Below are 23382 nucleotides of genomic sequence, written 5' to 3'. Positions count from 1 at the left end.
TACCAGGATTCCCCTCTGGTGTTCCTTCCAATAGCAATAAATAAAGAATATAATTTCCCCCCCGCCCCCCCGGTGACCCTTACTGATAAGAATAGACCCATTTGGGTGAAGACTTGCACTGTGCAAAATGTGAAGATGGTTATTTTCATTTTCACTTTGAAAGGGTGTGGGGACGAGGCAGATGAAAGACAGGGGTGTCCTCGCAGCTGAGGCAGCTTTGTGTTGCTTCTGGCATAGGGGGTCTCGCCTTGCCTCTGCCATAAAACTTCCCCCGGGTCCTGCCAGGGTCCCCTTGCACAGGGTTCCCATGAGGCAGCTTGAAGCAGAAACAGAGATTGTAGGTGGGGAGAGTTCCCTACGTGCTGTCTGGTTGCAGGAGGGCTCTGCTCTGTGTGTGTGTTGGGCTGTGAAAGCTCAAGGTAGGTTCTTGCTGCACTCAACTTCCCAGTTTGGTCTTGCATTCTCTATATGTAATATAGTGAGAATATTCTCACTTTGTAAGAAGTTGTACAGTTAGTTGCCAAACCAAAAAACCCCTCATACTTTGATGCAGCTGCCAATGGGTACATTGTGAAAATTACGGATACAAAGGTTTAATGTACAGTTAGGGCTTAACTGAAGCTGCAAAACTGTGAATAAGCCCCTCAAAACATTAAGTAGGATTTCAGGCTTGGAGGGAAGAAGAGTGTGATTTTTATGGCTATGATTTTATGTGCCGATATAAACTGATTTAAGGTTTTCAGAAGTAACTGCTTCTCATGTTTTGAGGTGATTGACTTGGTAACTCTTAAATACAGTCCCAAGACAGAACAATAATCAAGCCTAGACCTGTTATGCTTTTAAAAAGCATCTAGGAGTCCTCAAATGACTTGTTAAAACCACTTTCCTTATAGATGCAGTTGGCCTGCAAATTTACATTTTAGCAATTTAGCTGAAATACTGAAACACTGAATGTGAGATGAATGGGAATTTATGTTCTTGAGCATAAATATTACACCCAAGTGGGAGGGGAAAAAAGCCCATTTGTCTAAAGGGGTGAAAAATGCTTGCTAGAAAAAAAAAACAACCAACCTAATTCTCTGTTACCGGAATTAAGTGATGCTTAGTTTTTCTGCAGCATAGAGGGTCTGATGTACTATTTCTGTAACAGCCCCGTTTAAGTCAGGAGATGGGTGCTGAGGAGCTGTTCTGCAGTGTACTGTAAGACTGTCACCAAGCTGTTCTACTGACTGATTTGCTTCCCTGAGTGGGGCTGATGGTTCAGACCTTCTCAGCAGTTCAAAGAAGTGGTAGTTGAGCTGTTCCAGAATCCAGATTTCCAGGTATTACCTGTTCTGATTCAGGGGAGAAAACCTACCCTTAAGAGGAGCTGCTGCTTCTTGGGAGGCTCCCATGCCATAGGTAACAATTTATGGCAAAAGGATGGGTTTGTCGTCAGGTGTTTTTCCTAGCTCTGCCTGACTTTATTCTTTTCATTGTCACATATGTGTGTGATGTGATTCTACAGCACTAATATCACACTTGGATGTACCGTTTTCAGGTGAAGCGAGAACAGTAAGCAAACATAATTGCACTTCTAGCCTGAATTTAGTCGTCATCATAGCTTGTTAATGATGCTTCAGGAGCTTTTAACGAATTTTTAAGTTATGTTCCTGAAGCAGTAGAGTGGACTAACCTGACTTTGAAGAAGGTGATTTAACAGCAGTTGTATAGTAGCTCCTGAAAACACGTTTAGAAAGAGAAGTTGCTGGGGAAAAAAATCCCCTTATCCTAAGAGTAAGTGATAATATTCTGGCAATAGCAATCTAGACCTGTAGACTAGGAATAAAATAAAAAAACCCCCCAACACCTAAAATTTTACCTTAGAGGATAATTAAGACCTCTTACCCTATGCTAATTCACTCCTTGCAGCTTGTACTGCATCAGTAACAGATAAGAATTGAGTAATATGGTAAGGTGGACAGTCTAGTAATAGAGAAATTTTGTGAAACTTACTTTAGTTTATCATTCTCCTACAGCTTCCTGTGACCTCAGAAATAAGTTCAACTAGTTCCTCTTTTGTATAAATACTTTCTAAATAAATGTATTCCCATGCAAGTATGTAAATACCTTTTTGTGATGGGGTAGAATGTAACATTAAATATACCTGCCAGGTATGTTAAAATCAGGCCAGGTAACTTTAAGGAGAACCAGTAATAGTGCTCTTTCCAAGCCTGGGACACTGTCACGGCTGTCCAAGAAAGAGGTGGGGAAAATGAGGGAAAACTTCATCAAAAGTCAGAAATGCAGGAAGTAGTTAAATTCTCAGCCTCTTTTTAACTGTCAAGGGGACAAGGCAGTGGAGTCCTTTACCAAATGAATCCAGTCAGCACAGAAGGGATTCATCCTTCCGTCCTTGCTTATTAAGACGACAAAGCTAAATCTCACCCTACATCTGGGCACACGCACTAGAAAACTTCCCCTACAAATGCATCGTTAGGATCTCAGCTTTATGCTAGCACATCCACAGATTAAGACTCCTAACATCACTAGCACAGCAGTTTGGAAAATGTTCACAGACTGATTTATTTTTTTGAGGGGGTAGAAGATGTACATATTTATAAGGAGATACAATTCCACTGTTTTCTAGAAGCATACAACAGACAGGAATTTTCTGGGCCATATGGTCATTCTGGTTTTGTCAATTTTCTTCTTCCTGAGTTTCTTCTGTGGTCAGAAAAATACCCTTGCAAGTTCAAACAGAACCTGTGGAATAGCAAACACATTGATATGAATTTTTATTTGATTTAATAATCTTTAAAACAGTTTACACTGTGAATGAGATAATCTGAAAAATAACTATAGCTGGAATTTAAAAGTTCTTGCAAGGAACTGAAGACTAGTCCCCTCATACAGTACATCAATAAAATAATCTTGATTCTCAAATTATGAAGTATATAAATTGCACTTATTACATTTTCAGTCTGATAGTGGAAAAAACCCCACTGACCTCGATGGTGATGAGTATTACTATCATCCATTCCAGGCGCAGAGCGTGCTTTTCATTCAGGTGGTTTCGCATTAGGTCTGTCAGCTCCATGCAGTGCTGAAGCTTTTCATTCATTACCTGCAAGAGATTCCAAATACATGGCAAATCTGGATTGCTTAAGTGGAATGAGATCACTAAAGGAATACAATCCACAGAAGGGCTCACTGCATGGAACTAGGAAGGTGTTAACACTCTTCTGCAAAAGAACAGAAAGTCCTGTAAGGCAACATGCACAAGCAACAGAAGTTTCAATATAAATGAGTGTTATTTCAATAGGCTCACAAAAATAACAGAAGTTTAGATATGCGTCTGTGGGTATGAAACGGCTTCTGGGCGATACCTACTCGTGAAAACAGGCACAAGCAAAAGAAGATGCAGCTTATTGGAATGCCTCAAAAGTACTTAAATATTTAAGTTTGCTGTACCACCCAAAGAGGTAGTTTTCATGCTTCTTACTCTGGTTCAGCAGTAAGCATTATGGCACCCTTCAGTGAACTGACCTGAATGATCATGTCAGTAAGAAGACTGCTTCACATCTCAGTTTTTTAACTTGCTTTCTTGCACACATTTCAGAACAAGAATTAAATCTCCTCTTCTCATAACTATTTAAAGCCTAATTTAGTGGCTCAGGAAATATGTAATCCATTCATGTGAGGCAGGGTTGTTAACCTAAACTGGGTAAAAGATGTGAGTGGGTTACGAACACATGGAAAAGGGAATAGTCCGTAGGATCCTGTTATTCTTTATTCAGTTCTACAATTAAAACAGATTCATGAAGCAGTCTGTAACCCTGCTGAGCCAAAGACAGATGATATGTGTGGAAAATTCTCACAACAGTAAGACACCTACCTTAACTCTGCGATTAATGTTGAGAAACTGGCAGGTCCTGTCATAAAGCTCCTCTAGTTTTTCTCTGTCCCAGTAGAAGTCAGGTGTTATTAGCAGGTCTGAACTCAGATTTATACGGTGTCTAAAAAAAAATGGGTACTGCAGTAGTTCAAACTTTCTTCTGGTTAATAGAGCAGCAAATATTTACATAGCAGTTAAAAGAATCAGGAAAATTTTATTGTAATTTTAAGTAAAATATGAACAGAATCTCCTTTTGTAGTAAAAATAAAACTGTGGTGATTGTTTAAAATTGCTCACGTATCTTAAAACTTCTCTGGGAGTACTGTACTGTACTGTTTAACAGTTTTGAGTATAAATTACTTTTGCCTCACAGCAACATTGCTGCCTCGTCACCTTCCTTCACTTCTGGTATCTGCAGAGAAGTCCTTAACTATGCCAGTAGCTCGCTGAAGCTGAAGTAGTACATGAATTAAAGTTACTGGGGAGCTCCTTAACAGCTTGTTTATATCTCAGAACTCTTCAAGTGTGGCTGGTACTGCATGCTGGATATGTGAGCACAGCACGCCTTGCAGAACCAAGCTACTGTCTCATCGTTATAAAGACTAAAAGCTAAAATTTCCCACCCTCAACCTACTGCTCACATAGATCTTTGCAACTTAGAACATCATTGTTTGTCACTGAATGGTCCTTCAAGCAGGGATATAAAATCCAATGTTTAAAATAGGAATTGCTTTTTAAATATACCCATTTCTTCACCGATTTTGAGGCTTTTTGTAAAACAGTGTGTAATCTCTGTATTCTCAATCACCAAGTTTCACCTGAGGGGGAAAAAAACCCATTAAATTCTTACAAGGTAGCAGTAATTTCCCAGTAAGTCAAGGGCAGAACAGAACTCGCATAAAAGCTTCACTAACTCTAGGTTGTAGTTAACAGTCCTGCCTGTCCCTGCCCTTCCTTCTGGTATCTTCTGCACACTCTAGTATCTACTGTAATTACTGGTTGTGAGACATGCGTGGCTGGACACGGGGAGGGAAGAAGGTGTGGAATTTGGCCATTTAGAATATGCTTAATGCTTGTCTCTAGTTGAGATGCCACAGCATGAGTGGTGAGCCAGTGGGTCCTCTAACGTAAACAGTGCACACAGTCTCCAGCCAAAGGAAGGTTGAAGAAATTCCCCCCCTGCCCCACCTCACTGTGTTCAGTGTGTATTCTGGTCTTTGTACCATGCCCAACTTAAAAGTTAAGTTATGTGTAATACAATGTCTGGGGTGTAACCAAAAAAAGTTACCTTAATGCGAAGAGTTCTCCAATTTTCTGCATTACATCTGCATGAGACAGTTTCACCTTCCTTCGCGACTTTAGTATCTGCAAAGTAACAAGCTTTTTACTGCTCGGTCAAGTAGCACGTACTAGTACTTAGGAAGTCTGCAGTTTTACAGCCTGGAGTGTGTATCCGAGTTAAGATCTGAATGCGTATCATGCATATTAACATTTGTTTTGTTTGCTTAGTGCCTGGCTTATCTAGCTTTAAGAATATCACCATGCAACTGTTCATCCATGTTTTTCAGTAAATCACTGAGTACATCATCAGTATCTATACAAAATCCTGGAGTATTTACTACAAATGATTTCCTGAACAAGAGATCATTTGTTTTTTCTTCCTACTATTGTTATTTTTAAGTCATGATAGTGTTCTTTTACTTTGACGCTACTTAGCCTTTTAACAAACTTTTTCCTTACAACAAACAATGTATTATCATGTTTCCTTCATAAAAAAATAATAAAAAGGCTATTTTCTCTTTTGAACCCTACAAATCTCATTTTTATATAAGACATCATATGGGCTTTGTACTTTGAGTCTCATGAAAAACTGTGGTTTAATTAATTCACTCAAACTCTTAATTACATTCAAGTTAAAGCACATTATTTCCAGCCCAAGCTGCCACACACTGTGTTTGGTCAGGTTTTTAAAAGCTGCTTGTCCTGTTACTCATACACAGTCAACAGTGGCAGATGACAGTGGTACAACATGGGAAACATTATTCCAACCCTTTAAAGACTAATCATTTGTTGTCCCACCACTCTGCAGGTGTTCTGAGCTTCTTGACATTGAGGGCTTTACCATCAGATGTGTTAAGCATTCAGCTGCTTTTTCTGTATCCTCAGCTGTATCTAGATTGATCTTTTACAAAGCACAGGAGAAGAGGAGGGGAGAGGTACAAAGAAGACCTCACCTCAGGAATCGACTGGATAGATTCCACGAAGTTATCCAATAATGACTCCCAAATTGCCAGCTTTACTGCAACACAGAGATGACAAAGCAGAACACTTAGAGGTATATATATATATGTGCTTTCAAGTAATCATAACTTTAAATCTGCCAACACACTGCTTCAAGACATGTTGATACATACAAACATTATTTGCAGCAAGTTACTGTTAGTATTATACAACTGGTGTTCATACATCTACGGATGAATCTGGGTTGGCACTGAAACAGCTCTGCATGCAGAACCACCTTGAGCACAGCAGCTCTCTTCTCCAAATGATCGGTTCAGACCCTGGAGAGTTTCTGCTTCAGCTCAAAAGTTGTGTGTTTAAGTGCTCTACTGTATGTACAAAGCCTTTGCAAACTATGTTCCAAGGAGACTGGAGACCATGAGCCATGATGAAGCTAGGCTGACTTCATGTGCTGCCACACAAGAGTCTCCACTATGTTTCTAGTGTCCTGCAGAACTCTGCTTCTCCATATTTTTCCCATATTTGATGCAGCATGCTCATACCGTGGCGAGTTAGCTTGTGTAGACATACCACCTGTACTTGCTGAAGCTAAATTCAAACTTAAGCAATCTCCCATTTTGTTTTTAGGTGAATATACTGTTCACTAAAGACAGAACTCTTCTAGGGAAGCTGTTCAGCACAGGCAATGGCAACACAAATCCCACTACGTCTCAGCTTGAGCCTGGAAAGGTGTTTCTAAAGGATTATAATTCAGGCCTTTGTTCCTTAGCCCACAGATTCCCAGACAAGAATGAAGTAGCAACAGATGAAAAATTAACCTTATTCACTCAGAAAAATTAATCAGGGAAGATTTAATTGTCAAAATGAACTCTTTTGTGGTAGTAATCGATAGTATCATCTAGTCAGGACACTGACAGTAAATCCAATGCCAAGCATTTTTCACATTCATCTTTTGAATGCAGAGGCTTAATCCAAGTCAGTGACTTAAATGACATTTAATTTAGCCCCTGAAAAAAAGCCAATAGGCATTTCAGCTATCACCAATTATTTGACAGAGATTGGTTTCTGCTGTGTCATAAATTTTACTTGGACTATACTTGCATCCTTTATTTTTATTGAATGTTATTGAACTGTTTTCCTTTATGAGGTGTATATCTCACACTAACATAAATTGGCACCAATTATCCACGGGAATAAATTGCTTGTTCCATTATATGTGGCACTACTCTTCCATGCAGTGGCTTTATGAACAGGAAAACTATAGAGAATAAAAGGCTTTTTTTTCTCAGTATTTCTTCCTTCGACAGCAAGAACCATTTAGTTATGCTGTACTCCTTGATCAAATGGTGTATCCCTTCAAAAACACGCCCTCTGTTTCTTGGCGTCTCTTCTGTTTAAAGGTGCACTTCCAGAAATACTACAGGAGTTCTATAATTGACCCCTAAAAGACCAGATTTCCTTTAAAGGTCTTTTTGAGGATGGCCTTACTACTGCTGGCTTCTACTCTCACTTCCTACCTCATTTGAGATCTGAAGCAGCAGAGGTGTATTTCCTCAAGCAGCAGCACCACCACTGCTGAGCCTGACCTATTCCCAGTGCCTCCCGCTGTCTCCTGCCATGGCTAATAAGCCTGGAAAACATCTGTGACTCTGGCACACACCTTTGGTACTGGTACACCTCTCCAGCTGGGAATCACTGTGCTACACTGCTTCTTTAGCTGACATCTAGATTTTTCTGATAGAGGAAATGATGTCTGGATGAATTACCTAAGATTACTGACAGGTTGCTAATACTGGACTCTATACTTGTTTCTATCCTAGAATAGTTCTCAAGGGTGGGGAACAGGATGCTTCAGCAGAATGTATGTCTTTTGCCAAGTATGTTTGCTTGTGTGCTTTGTTCATCTTTGAAACAATTTACATTGAATGAGGTAATTCCAATTTACAGAAAACAAGATAAAAGCTTTGAAAACGAATCCTCCCACTGAAGCACAATCAATCGTTACAGTTTCCCTAAACGAAACACCAAGTCTTCTCCAACCTGTCGCTGTACAAGTCCCACTTATAATGAAATTTCACAAAATCTGGAGCGTAGGCTGATAGTACAAACAATATTGACTTACCAGAAAGACAAAGGGCATTTGAAAATGCAAATTTCTGCAGAATAACTTCTTCACTATCCAGCTCAGAATTTAACAAGATTTCTCCTTTATGAAGCTTTGACTGACCTCTGTTAAAACAGGATTGAAACATCTTCACTTACTAAGCCACCAGTAAAGGGACATTTAAAGATCAATCAACAGTGAAAGAAAGGTTGGTTGGGTTTTGGTTTTCATATAAAGCATGCCATGTCCATATGGATATCATCCCCATCCTTGCATTTTACTCATGTTCAACCTGACATCAACCAAATCACTGAAAATTAGTTCCTCAGTCTAAGACTAATAGGACAAATTTTCTAGGTTTAAAGGAAGCTGCAGCAAGGTATGATGGTAACCACAGCATTACTATAGACACACAGGTAACCAACAGTAAGCAGGATGCTGGCCTCTCTCCTGCTCTCTATTGTCTGTATTATCTTTATGTTTCTGTTTTCCTTTTCTTCTGTCACTTACCAACTACTCCCTCCCTGCTATGATGTTACTTTCCCTGAAACCTCTATTGCACAGGGGGCCAGGAGCAAAGAAAAGGGGGCATGAGAGACATTCGATATATCATGCCAATCTCACTATGAAACTTGCATAAACACAATGGAGTATGTCAGGAATCACAAATTACACAATTGGATAGTACCTGCAGTTTTCATATGGCTAGTAAAAAGCAAAACCAAACCTGTCCTCTTATCAGGTTACCTTAAATAAGGTCAATCTCATTAGCTCAGTTCCTAGTGTTAGTGTCCTGCCTAGGTGTAGTTTTTTGGTACTGTTGGAAAACTGCAGATAATTTATATAATCATTTACACTGAGAAATACTTCTGTAGAAATCATTTGCTCCCCATGATGAAAAAACATTATTTAACAAGGCAAGACAACTTGCCACGTTTATTGTTTCACAGTATTCAAGTTACAACTTTCCTAGGAAGTGAAGTATGTGCAGAATTCCATCTTTGTAAGTGAACCTAGAGGGCACTAACGAAAGCTTATGTAGAGAATCCTCTTCAAAATCAGACTTGTCTCAGTAATGTGTATTTTTCTGTGAGGTGCATAGTTTCTGTTTGGGACTGCTGAAGAACATGCTCAGTTGTGTGGGCATGGAGCTCTGTAATTTACAGAATCTACTTCATAACCAAGTCACAAAGGCCATTACTTGCAAGTTTAGCAGTACAGCAAAATTTGTCAATTTAGATTTACTGTTTTCTCCTTCCCTTATTTTACTCATTTGAAAAAAAAAAAAAAGAGTAATATTTTTTAGTAGTTGCTTTTGCTTGAATTTGTTTTAGGTGTCTATTAGCTTTTATATAAAGAGTGCCTGAAGATACTTACTCTCCTATTCTATAGTTCATCTCTTCATTCTCCCAGTGGACTAGTGCAACTTCATATGGCTGAATTTCATGCTGTTCTAGCACTTGCATGACATTGTTCATCTGAGAAAAAGACAATTGCACACGCAGGAACAGTTACCGTGCAGTATACTAGCACTCTACAAAGATCTCGCATCTAAGAGGTTGACGAATACAACTCTTTCATGCTGAAGTTATTTAAATAACTAATAGGTGTGCTAAGTAATGAAATGACTATGAACACGTTTTACTTCTGAAGCTATTCTGTAGCTGTGTGGAAGGATTTGTGGCTACGAACAACTGCAAGGCATCTGCGAAGACTGAAATGTTATTTGATGTCTACATATATGAAACATGGCAAGGACTAACCACAGCAGCAGTAAAGGCAACGCAGACATATTCAGTATTGTAACAATGAGCTGTACAAGATTTCGGCAGATGACTGAGTGTGGGAATGAATCTTTAGGATAAGTACATCAGGTCTCCGTTTCTGTCAAAATTACTTGTTTTCTGCTAAAATCAACAGCTTCGTTTCAGCTATCAGAGGTTGGGATGTATTACAGAAATCCTTTACCACTACAGAAGTCTGTAGAAGTGGTTTCAGCTGCCCACATTCAACCCTGTGAACAGTTAAATATGCAGTTTTACTTGCAGAAGTAATCTGTCATTTTATTCTCAAGCACGCTAAAACCTGATGCAGGAAGAGCGAGCCCTTTTCTCTTACAAAACCTTCTCCTCTGACATCTGACTTAAGATCCCTCATCCTTATTCCCTTCTATGTGCTACAAGGCTCCCCTCATAAAAATCATTTTGCAATTAGAACAAATTCTGAACTAGAAAAAGCACTCACCTACAGGTTTTTAAAAGGCATTTAGCTACACAGCAGCCAATAAAAAAAACCCCAAAAAACAAAATCCAATACACTTTTGATGCCTAAAATCTTTTAAGAGGTAAACATTCTACTAAGTCATACCTAAAACAGTCTTCCAACTGCTTGTTTCATAATCCTAAATTTAATATTAGCATGACTAGTACCTGCCATTATATTCCAAAGTCTCATGGTAAAAAGGGCATGAAAAATTATTTTCATTTTTTAAGCAGTGTCTGCTGTTAGTCCAGTCAGCTCAGCCAACCAGCTATGCTGTATCCAGGGACAGTTCAGCAATGCAAACCCTGCTAAAACAATGGCAGAGTTAACAGCCAATCCATAACGTAGCATGCCAGACTTCAAGAGTGTGTTCACTTGGATCCAGGTGCTCTAGCTGGCTTTGTGAAGTCATTACAAATACATGCTGTTAATAGACTAACCATCCCTTCCAGAACTACAACCAGCTCAGACTTCCCTAAAGATTTAACAAAGCTGTACAGACTATAACCCATTCTGTGAAATTCGTATGTCCTGTAACATGTGTACTTCCAAAGTTCTACCACTGCTCTGGATAATGAGAAATTGTATCTCAGTGACAGTTTTCTTTTATATAGTCAGAGTAATACAAAGGCTTCCACTGACTGATGTGAGTTTCTTCTAGGCACAGCCTCGTTTTATAGAAGGGACTACCTGTGACACGGTACATTTAATGAGATGAGATGTTCTGGATTCACTAAATGGAAACTCTTGCTATTAGAGGCAATCGCGTCACACAATTTCCTTTTAAAAAAACAAATGAAACTCCACCTCAAAGCTAGTTTTGCTTTTTGCCCTTGCTATTTTTGGCGAGGAAGCTGTTGCACAACCTTCCCACTCAGGTATCTGGAAACAGTATTCTACATTTTAAATTCCTATTCCTGAGCAGTCTGTAGTTACTACTTCTTCTGTTAAGTGTCTGTTAGTTTAAAATATTTTTTCCTCTTCTAATAGTCATTCTGGAGCACATTTAAAAAGCAATTGTCCATTCACAGTGATTCTCTACGTTCTGTTTCACTGAATTACTTTCAGTTTCAGTTCTACAGATCAGTTTGGGGGTTTTTTGTTTCAGTTAATTAAAACGTGTGCATAAAAATGCCTCCTCTATTTGAGCAAGTTGTTTGGAAGTTAATATTTTGACTATGAGTTCAATAAGCAGAAAGAGACAGTTTTCCTCTTCTTTTATAAATAAAGCTAGCAAGGGAACAACTTACTAGTACTGACAAGAAAAACGTGGTATCAAATTTTCAAAGGTACTTAAGAACGTACAACAAAAGGTTTTTCAGAGTACTCCAGTGGGTAGAGGTGCCCAGATCATAAAAATCAACAGGAGTTAGTCAGCTAGTCTCCAGTAATACCTGTGAAGCAGTAGTGTAGTTACAGCCATAGCATCCTAAGCATGCTACAGGCAAGCTTTGAAGGGAGAACTAGTGTCTTTTTGTAGGCCAGCTGATATAGTGAAACCCCCCAAACCAAGACAGGAAATCGGGAACATTTCAGGTCTGAAACAGAAAAAGTGAACTTGAATCCGGAAATTGTTCATGTCTGGAAATAACTGCTCTGTGTTTTCATTTACCTTAATGAAAACCCTCCTGTAAACTTCTGTGCATCTCAGTATCATCTACTTAATACACCATTTAATTTCTCATACTCTGCCTACAGATAAGATTGACACTTTTTGTATCAGGAATGCAGTTTTATTTAACCACAGTCATTAAAAAATTAATAGATTAAAAACATTTTAAGTAACTATAAATATATTCATAAAGAGGTATGCCTGTGGCTTACCTCCTGGTCAGCAAAGAGCACCAAATTATCATAAGGGGTATGTCATTTCAGTATCGACATACTTTAACAATTATGTCAACCAATAAAAATCTTCCTTCAGGAAAATTGCTAACTGTCAAAAACACAAAACGATATTAAAAAGTTGCTAACAAATTTTGTCTATTTCAAAGTTATCCAAACGTAAGTTTTGAATAGTTTTGATTTAAATGGAATAGAATGATTCTTTCCTTCTAACACATCTTCCATTATATTAGTGCCTTTCAAACAACCATTCACAGGTTGATTTTTCTGACCTACTTCTTCAGGGTGTAGAGCTGCAAAAAATTTCTTTTTGTCAGTCTCACTAGATTAAAGTTTCATATTTTTGGCCTTAAATAGAAAATGTTACCCACTTTGTATGTTACACATATATTTACTCATTTTGTGCAGAAAGTCAGGTTTCAAAGGTGATACAGCAGCAACCCACATACTTGAGGGCAGCATCAGGCAAGCACCTGTACTCATCAGGAGAAGAATCAGCCTTTTCCTTCATGGAGAGATCCAAGCTCCCATGCAAAGCCCAAGCATGCTGAGCTTTGTGGGACTGACAGAGCATCTGCTTAGGAAGTTTCAACAAACACTTTTGCTTTACTTACACTTTTCTCTTCCACATTCCAAAACACAACAGCCCCTTCCCTGTTAATTCAAGGAAAAAATGAGGTGTAATTATACTGTTTTAAATCTATTTCAATGCAATACTCAAACTGTAGAGTGAGTGGCAATTTTTGTCATTGTGAATCAAGAAACATAATACTACCTTTACAAAACCTACATAATAGTTGCTTTTTAACCATGCTTTAATGAAGAAAACATGAGAAGTTATTTTTTAACCATTTAAATAATTCTGATTTTTTCTTAATCATTCTGATTGGACAGTTAGTTATTCCTTGAGTTTCATGAGATAGTATGATGCAATGATCTAGCAAGCTGCACTACTTTCATACCACTGCTATTAATAAAATAATGTTTTGGGCACGACTTATAGCTTACCTGAAGAAGAAAATCATGCCAGGATCACCACCTTTTGCAGATTTCTCAGTACCAATCACCAAAACGTTTGCAGCATCTAGTTTGAAATAAATGAAAAAATGAATTAATCAAACTTCTAAACAGGATAACTATAAGCATATAATTCCGGTTTGACAGTTACATGCTAACATGTCAGTCAGCCCCATATTTTATTTTTCTGATGGAAATGTTTGCCAGGAAACAACTACAGTATCAAACTACACTGCTGCTCTGAAGTATCACATTCTAGACAGACTCAGCTGCTATGTTGAACTTCACTGGAATCTTTAGTTAATGAAATGTAACAGTTTTGAAGAACAAAAAACTTAAAATTGATGCAGGGCACAGTAAATAACCAGGAATAGAATACAGAAGTGGGCACACAATGTGACTGAACTATGAAAGTTGCCCTCGGTTGCAGAGAAAGAAATTACCATTCAAATCTGTTTGCCCAGAAGATCTTTCTCTTTTCTATATAGTAAGGGACTAAGCTACACTCAAACTGTGCTGACTTTGATTTGACAGTCAGGAACTCAAAAGACCATAACCCCAAGACAGGAGAGGGTATACCTGCATCTTCCTTTCGAAACAAATCTTCCAGCCACCCTCATTTACCACCCTTCTCATGTGCACTGCAGAACAGTGGCAGAGTATACAAACTGGATTTTTTTTGGCATTAAACTGAAAGAGGAGCTGAGCTCCAAAAATGCAGCGGTGGTACTCCAACCACTAATGGACATTTGTTACAAAAGACCAGACTTGAGCTCATGTAAGTAGAATGCCTGAAAACAAATGTGGACACTGACTTAAAACAGGGTTTTATTTTGTTCCCTACAGGTCTGCTCCACTGTACTAACTCACTAATATAGGTAAAATTTTAGAAGTCCTGATGTGGTTTTAACAAAAAAAAAAAAGATCACTTTCCAGCATGACTTATTTTGTTGCAGAATTAGTGGAAGCTAGACCAGCAAAACTCCCAACTTCAATTATAAAGCAAGACTTGGCTGAGAGGAATTTGCAGGGTCTAACACCTAAGCCTTAGAAAGTTCATCCCTTTGCAGAAAGATCACAACTCAAGGGACAAGGCATCAAATTCTGCCTGTGTACAAATTCTACCCTCTGCGTTACCGCTCGAGCCACAGAGGCCAGGTAGACTATGGCAGCAGAGAAAGATGACTAAGTATCAGATACGTTTTTGCTAATACCAGAATTGAGACCACACAGTTGATCTGTATGAACTCTTTAAAGACTTTTCTTTCACTTGCTGTTCCAGCTCAGAAACACATGATTTGATGAATCACTAGAGCAAGTTTTGGGTGTGAAGTCTGAGCTCACCATGGAAGAAACATCTGTTTTCTCATTTGCCTTTTCAAATATCACCCTTATTTTTATTTATCCATTCCAGCCAAAACATACACAATTCAAGAGAATTTGGTCCACTGAAAGTGGAGGTACAGGATCTGCCTCTAAAATGTTTTTAAAGATGTCAAAACCAAGTATAATGCTTAGTAAGAACACTACAGAGCAACAAATCACAATTGCTGATTTAGATTTCTATGTGCTAATATTTTTTGATTTTCCATGATTCAGTGTTTGAGTTGGTAATCAACCACTGCCACATGCACAAGCCAACCACCACAACACATCACATCTGCTGGCACAATCCAACATCCTTTCATCATTACTTCCTCCAAGCTTTTGATAAACCGAGTATCATGAGGGGTCAAAAACACAATCCTGAAGAAATCAAAGTACTGGCAAACCCCACACTCCCAGGGTAAAATACTAGCAACAGCAATGTTTGCCTTGCGATAATTCACAGTCATGCTGGGGACTGTACAAAATTTCTGTCCCAAAGCTGTGACACCAATGTTCATTTTAATACAGAGAAACTACAAAGGAACATGAAGCCTAAACAGCACCTTGTCTTTCCATGTTCATCTTTCTGAGCAAGATGATCATTAGTATATCCTGTGTTTGAATGAAACCACTGGAGTATTACTGCAGTCGATTATCAAGTGTTTGAGAGGTAACCAGATATTTGATAACCTCTACTGAAATTCCCATAAACACTATCATTCTCTTAACTTCATATAATCTGTTCATTCAAAAAAAAAAAAAAAAAGCATTCTACTGCCAGTGTATGAAAATCACAGCTGTTCTAGGGAATAAGGTGACTTAAGCTATAAAAAGCTCCATTTGTTTTTTTCTTGTAGTACACTTCAGCTATTTCCAAGCCATACTTTCCCAAGTCTTCACTTTGTATGGAAACCAGAACCAATTATTTTGCTGAAGCCTAGCTAAGTGAAGTATTCAACAACTGCTGGGATATATTTGGCCCAACAACAACAACAACAACAACAAAAAGTATCAACTGCATTCTCTTTGCTAGAACTAAGCATTTATGTATATATATTTTCACTTCTAATCTGTTGGCAAGATTCTCTCTTGCATGCCTTTCTCTCTAACTGTCAGTGATTTACATTAATAGAAGTGTGTGTATGGAAAGAAGATGCACCACTTCAAATTACAAAACTGTTTTGACAACTAAAGCAACTACAGTATCGCGTTACTAAAAGATTAATTAAAATAAATGTTCAGAATTTGTTCAGTTAGCAATTTTCTATAGAAATTCTTTGTATCTCAAAATTTCCAATTTTATTTTTCCTGTGTGCATCTAATTTTTCAATACTTTTAGTGTAATGGTAATTTGGGGAAAAATTATCATAGGTTAACAGTAAGTGCTGGTTATATTGTTATTCTGAAAGGTTTAGTTGGGTTTTTTTAGGCAAATAGAATTATTAAGGAAAGCAGTATGATATATTCCAGGGTATTACCAGAGTAATAATACATGAAATTACAAAAATTATGTACCTCACCCATAGTTCATTTCCCAAGGTATAGCATTGCTTTTAATATGTTTCAAAAATCTACCTCTAGGCAAACTTCTTATTTCACCATATCCATGTGAAGTCAGGTCATGACACAGATTACCAAGATGATACTCATCTGCTGTTGCAAAGGCTGTGCACTGCATCAGATTCTGTGCCAAAGGAATAAAGATTGGAGTTAGGGCAAGGCTGAAGCAAGATGTTCATAAGACAACTGTCTCAAATTTATCATGAGTGACATTTTTCATTTATTTAGTCCTTCCTATGATATCCTTGCCATGCTGTACAAATACTAATGAGATTATTTGCTCCCTGTTAAGTGGGAAAGCAAATCACAGACTGAGATCAAACCAGGTGATAGAAGTTGGCACCAAAAAACTTTTTGATAGAGCCCTTCTTCCCTGAATGCCAATCAAATACTTTAAGAGTAAAGCTACATTTGCTACTGCTCTCCCATCCTATAGCTTATGACATACTCGGCTGACCACTGAAATCAAAAGCAAGACACCTCAATATGAGCTTTAACATCTATATTTTAAAGATAAATGGAGTTCAACTATCCCAGCCTGCTTATTGAGCAGAAGCTCCAACCGCAAACATCATGCTCTTCTACACACAGAGCTCACTGCCCAGGTAGCTCCCAGGGTACAACCCACTGCAACGTCACAGCACAGAAACTCACAGATCTGGGCCGGCTGTAGGTGCTGCAGATCTACAGTGCCCCTCCTGAACTGAATCCTGCACTAACAACGTGGTCTCCACTGACACCACAGCCAATCAAGATACAACTGCCAGAGCTTGTCTCAGTATTCCACAATCTTAAATAACTAAAATGCCATATTCAAACAAATAACTGGAAAAATTATACTGACTTGCAATGAGACTGACTCATGCATGGCAAAGAAATCAGTCATCTGTGTAAAGATTTTCTTGATTAATCAAAAAAGGCATAATAAACCACTTTATAAATTCTACTACTCATTTTAAGTGGATTTCTTTGTTCTGATACCATGTATGTCCCATGATAATGTTTTTCAGTACAATGCAGTGGAAGTTATCCAGAAAGCAATGTTGTCTCATTGTGTATCAGTCAATTCCCAGCTTTTTGTAACTAATACAAATGGGGATGTAACTAACAACAAATGAACAAAAGAACTGTACTCATCTGCAAGCATTTATACCCACAATACACTTCAATTTAAAATCCAAATTATATTCTTACATCATTCATACACAATCAAACATTAAGGCTTAAAAAGGTGTTCTATTCCTTGGGGGGCCTGTTGCCGGTCATCAGAATCACGACCACACACTTAAACCTTCTTTTATTTTTTAACGTTAACATTCTGTTACACTTCCAAAGCTCTGCTTACACAACATAATTCAGTGATCACTAACAAAAAATAAACTTTAAAAGCAATTACAATATTCAGTGAGCAATTCTGTAGGCATATTTCCATGACTGTGCTATGAGGCTGAATTAACAGTGGAACAAAACTGTTTTAAAGTTGTCTTGGTGCAGTACATTTGAGAAGCTGCATTATCACAATCTCAGTCTCTAAACTGCCAATGCAATTTACATATTTTATATTCTTCCAGAAAGATCTGGTTATCAGAAGTACACATGGTCTGCCATGAAACTCTTCTGTCAAGAGGTAAGGGAGCAAACTCTTTATCTTCTAGCTAGTATATAATCTGAAAATCTCTATCCTGCTCTGTGCTTCCTGTAGTTTATTACTTGTGATATTGTTCATTTCAAGGCAAGTGCACTACAGAACATACTTTGTCTTACTGCTGCAATTTTAGTTTCAACATAAAGACTTAACATTTAGTTAGAACCAGAAGTTTTCTGCTAAGACTAAGTGCCTGGAATAGCATTTTGGATATGCACTAGTTTGTTTTTTCTGAAATGTACTCTTTCACTTACATTTTTAGTAAAATCTTGTTTGATGTGAAACACTAAGACTGGGTGTAATTTGAGATTAAGACACCTAAAATATACATGTCCACAGGCACTCTAGATGTCTGAGCTCCCATGATAGCTGGTGGAGATATAGCTAAAAAGTCTATACCCTAATGAGTGATTCAGCTAATCCTGAAATAGATGTGTTAACTGGCAGATCCAACCTTAATGCCATGCTTTCTGCTATGTCACTGTCACCTGCAAACTTCAAAGAAACCCAGAATACAACAGCTGTACTGGTGCTAGAAAGAAACTCCAGCTACTCACCACCCTCCTGCTTTCTGCCTACAGCTGGGGCTTCACTGAGATTCTATTCAGAGCACAGCAACAGCTATCCTTAGGAGCAGCCAACCTAAGTACCACAACAACTCATTTTCTGTACCATTGTGCCCACAACAACTGTTTAGGCTCATAAATCTCAGCCTATCCCTTCCACTTTAAGCATATAAAAATTTTTTAAGAACGATAACCTGTAGGACTAAGTTAAACCCTTATATCACCACAGGAATCAGTCTTTACCTTAAGCATAGTGAATACTATATCTTCACTTGAATTTCAAGCCTTTTGTATACTATATGAGTGTATCATTGAAAATTAGCTCAGGGGCTTTGCATGCCATGAGACCTTACAATTAACTAAACTGAGTAGTGGTACTATTCACGGATAGACTGACTAAACCAGTTAAGTGCTTTCAAGTAACTCCTCCATCGATCCTGAAAAACTGGTCTTACAACCATTTATCACTGCCAGTGCTCAGCATTCCGCCTATAAACAGCCCAGGAAGGCCAGTGCCGGGGAGGGGTGCGAAGGACCTCATTCACGGACTGTTCTGCCAGATAAAAGTTATCAGATGTCACGTCCAGAGATACTCTGAGTTCATCTAAGGAAGAACCTTAGGAGTGGGCCTAGAGCTGGTGTCTCAAGGGGCAGACGGGGAAGGAGAAAATGCAGCTGCCTGTCCTTAGGTAACGGCCCTGGAAATAGGGCCAGCGTTACTGGAAGGCTCTCAGTTGCCTCCACAAATGTGCAGGAAGGCACGATCAGCTTTTTCGACACCACTATTTAGAGAAAACTGATGGCACGCTGAAAAAACCTCAAGGGTTCTCCATTTGCCCTACTTCTATTAGTCACCTTGCAAAAATCAGCAACACCTTTAAGTTATTTTTCTGTACTACATATCTACAAGGAAATACATGAACAGGTAAAAAAAATGCCTATTGCAAAATACTGTCAGCCTGCAGTCAAGGTGACAGCCTGTCTGTACCCCTGTAGATGGGGCTATATATCTGACAAAACCACATGGGGTTTATTCAAAAATAACAAATGTTTCTGTTAGTCTGAGTTTATGTGATTTCTGGCACAGCATTTTGCCATGTGGAAGCTCCCTCAGAAAGTATATTATTATTTCAGTATATCAGCCAGCATTTTCTGTTTCTCCACAATGGAGGAAAGTAAAAATAGCAGTGCATATTACTTGCATACATATATATAAAAATGTCAAACAAAGAAACTGCATTCTACGTTGCCATTTAAAAGCCTCAAGAATCTAAAAAAAAAAAAAGTCACTTCCATTCACAAACAACACAAAGAAGCAATCTCTGAATGCAATGTTACAGCACGAATAACAAGTTTGAAACATGCGATGTTTCAGGACTTAATATTCTTCACTTTCTTTTTTCATAGCAACAGAAAAACACAAGTGGGAACAAAATTGTCTGTAATGGAGTCTTTATGTTGCATTACAGCATATTTCTGCTCATCGTACAAAATATTAAAAACAGAAGCTTAGATGACAAGAAGTCAAGCATTACAACTTCCGCTTCTGTGCTCACATTCAGTACATCAAGTAGTAAACCACATTTTGCAAAGTGGAAGCTATTTCTGGAAACACAATACTTGTTTCATCTATAATACTATTTTATTAATAATACCTTGGAACTCAGTTGTTGTAGTAGCTTGAAGAGAACAGTGACACTTTTGACACCGGGATTTTCCTTGTATATTGTGTATTCAGGTATGCTTAAGGTCTGCCTTGGCTAGTATTGAGGCTTGCAAAAAACTATCTAAGGAGAAACAGGCACAAGTATGCACCGTTCAACTTAATCATATCTCATTTTATCCCAAACTGCTGCTGCAGTTACTCTGTGGATGTAGTAGTCTAGAGATCAAGGTGCTATGTCTACACATGGAATAATCTTCCCCAAGTAATACTGTCTACATCTGCACCTACGTTTACCATCTGAAACTCAATACGAACATAGACTTTATACTATTTACTTTCATCTTGGTTTCTGTTTGAGTGAAGCCTTAAAACTGAGTAGAATTGGACCAGTAAAAGTACCTAGGAGAAGTTAAATTATACTGAAAGCTAGACGTTGTTTCTCAATATTAAAATGTGATTTGAGAGTACTGGTTAAAATTATTTTTAATGAATTTTGTCTTTCCACTTTAATAACCACTTACCTTCCCTCCACTTTTGTTTACACATTGCTAGTATTTTATCTTCAAAATACCAGACACACTAGTTTCTACCAAGCTTGTTTCTGTTTGCAGAGGTCCAGTCCCTTTGTGGCCACACTAAAGTAAGTAATGAAATCTTCCTCATCAAATAAACATGCTAATTTCATTAAAACATTAATCTAAACCCAAATCTGAATTAAACTGATGAAATTCCCTTAATGTTACACAAACTGTAAATTTTATACTTTACCTCACTGTCTGAGAGTAGTGGCTGGTTAGTCCTGGAAGGCTGCTTGGTCCTCGGTGCCTTCGGTGGCCTCTTAACTGGCTGGTTAATGTGTTTTGGAATAATTTTACCAGCTGATACAACCGAGTAAAATCTTGATGATGTGTTCCTAAGATTTTTAATACATTCTGTATTGGGGTGGTAATCTTCCATCATCACCACACCAAAATGTTTCCAGGATGGAAAAGTAAACTCCCCACTCCGATAGCAAACATTTTTTCGCAAAGCTGATACATTTCCTTGGACCAATTTCCAATTTTTGACTTGTACACATTGACTTGTCAAACAAGGGGAAGCAGTTTTCAGAGCACACAAATTCCAATACTTTGCCCTTCTGTGAGATGTTCTGTCAACTTCATTATCCAGTTTTAACAGTGGACGTCCAGTTTTATTAAAGTTTTGGCATGGGCATACTGTTGTTAAATTGTAGAAAGATCTAGTCTGAAGGCGCAGAAATTTCAGTCTCATTGCTTCACTCAGAACTGCATTTAAAACAAACAAACAAAATCAGCCATCATTGCTTTGGAAAGAAATATTGTTTTCCCCTTAGCCAAAAGGTGACCCATATTCCTTTTGCATGTGTTAGTAAGCACATAAACATTGGTGGGATTAAACTGCTTGCTTTTTTTTTTCAATGCTATGGAAATACTCCAATTAAGATCACAACACATTACTGAGCTGCATGCTTGCAACACAGGGTGAAAAAGTAGAATTGGTTGCTATGTCAACATGTAAGCAGGCATCTTTTCCTTCTGTTGCTCATTCTGTGCAGCAGTCTGCACTCTCAGTAACCCCACTGACAAAATTACTCATGAGCCAGCACACACCTTAAAGAGGACATCAGACTCTGTGAATCATTATTTTACACATAATAAAAACAACCATTCGATTACTATATGACTGTATGGGAATGTTACCTACAGAATACACACACTGATCAGCGTCAGCTCAAACTGTTGTATTGCAAACAGACAAGTATGGATCCAGCTCCACTCGCCTGTCACGAGCAGAGCAAGAGCCGCGTCGATCAGGTTACGGTCTTGATCCTGCTAGTACATACTGGTGCAACAGGGATCACAAGGCCTGCCTGCAGACAGACCTGCCCTGATGGAAACACAACAGTGTTCTTATTCTGTTACTCCAAATTAACGTCAAGCTTGTTATATTTATGCTACGCTGTATGAGCTAATCAAATGAACTTTAAAAGTATTCACAGACAGTAGACTGAATACCTCAGTGGGTGTGTTTCACTTGCTGAAAAATCACAGTGTCAAGTCCCTGCCCCCATCTGCTTTTGTCCCTCGGGACACAAAATCCACCTTCAGCAAGTCATTAATAACAAAAAAAAAAAGTCACTAAGTTTCATAGTTTGAAAAAAATGCCAATTTCAGAATATTCTTCAAAATCTATATAAGGAAGGATCTTCAATACCACCCATACACTTAATGTAATAGTTCAAATAAGCATTGTCTTGTGAGAACAAATCATTGGGTGCCAACTGGAACAAACCCTCCATCTTGACAAGGATACCTAGATGCTAGCACAATACATGCACAACTTGGGAAAAAAAACCAAAACCAAACTTTACCCTGACATTAATGGAAGGGGAATAATCTAATTCTGGTAAAAGAAGCATATAATTCTACAAAAAAAAAAAAAAGGGGGACACACACACACACATAAAACCCCTTTAGGCTACCACAAATAATCCGTATCGGGCATATTTTCTATGTTCTTCAGTTGTAGCTTTTTGAAAACTTTTAAGCCTTCTCTCTGCATCCTTACTAGAATACACTAATTATTTTCATTTTAAACTTGTCCTGTATTTAAAAAGCAACCCAGAAGACTCTATCCAGGACAAGGCACATTTATCTTTTTAAAGGCCTGTTACCTCTAGATAATCATGAGAGCTGAAACACTCAGCAACTGCAAACCAAGGTGGTTGAGTGAGGACTCTATTAGAGTGGAGTAACTAGTGAAAACTCACAAATGCCAGGTACTCTCCTGGCCAATAAAACCTTGTGTTGAATCACAGCGACCCAGGGGGGGATTTTTAAAACTGTACAGGCTTACAGCAAGCTGTAAAGAAGTAGCGATCACGTAGACTAAATTCCATCGTGGAGCCTTAACGCCAGGTTTGTAGCAGCTGAGGCACCCAGCCGGAAAGGGCGGAACAGAGCCACTCAAGACACAGGCAGGACAAAGAGCTACCGCAAGGCAGCAGGCTCCATCTCTGAGCAGCAGAAACAAATCTGCGCTTTATTTCCCAAATCTTTTTAATAAAAGACATTTTATTCACGCCCGTTGCCTTTCCAGACGCGAGTCCAAGCTTACTGCGGCTAAGCCAGCAAGATGTACGAATAGAACTGGGTCCACTCTGCTGGCGGGCGGCCCGGCCCGGGTGCTTCCTGCGGGCCGCACAGCGGC

The 23382-nt window shown here is 38.5% G+C and overlaps 1 protein-coding gene across 4 annotated transcripts; it reads right to left on the bottom strand.

Annotated features, from left to right (window-relative positions):
* Positions 1-2545: 2545 nt before the first annotated feature.
* Positions 2546-21474, bottom strand: RMND1 (required for meiotic nuclear division 1 homolog). Of its 4 annotated transcripts, none has more exons than XM_026845933.1 (11): positions 20920-21472; positions 16290-16398; positions 13338-13413; positions 12944-12983; positions 9600-9700; positions 8241-8347; positions 6112-6176; positions 5166-5242; positions 3878-3998; positions 2990-3106; positions 2546-2745 (listed from the first exon to the last, which is right to left on the bottom strand). In XM_026845933.1, exons 1-11 carry the CDS (start codon positions 21421-21423, stop codon positions 2713-2715), a joined length of 1350 nt encoding a protein of 449 aa, XP_026701734.1. In that variant the 5' UTR covers positions 21424-21472; the 3' UTR covers positions 2546-2712. The 4 variants fall into 4 exon arrangements, 3 of the variants coding, with proteins under 3 accessions (XP_026701734.1, XP_026701735.1, XP_026701732.1); XR_003398100.1 differs by lacking the exon at positions 2546-2745 and adding an exon at positions 3529-3702 and having other exon boundaries at positions 3005-3106; positions 20920-21474; XM_026845931.1 differs by lacking the exon at positions 2546-2745 and having other exon boundaries at positions 2765-3106; positions 20920-21473.
* Positions 21475-23382: the final 1908 nt, after the last annotated feature.

Source organism: Athene cunicularia (assembly GCF_003259725.1).
Source record: "Athene cunicularia isolate RWA chromosome 3 unlocalized genomic scaffold, athCun1 chr3_part1, whole genome shotgun sequence".
NCBI lineage: Eukaryota > Metazoa > Chordata > Aves > Strigiformes > Strigidae > Athene > Athene cunicularia.
Note: the sequence above shows the minus strand (reverse complement) of the source record. Positions and strands in the feature narration are given on the sequence as shown.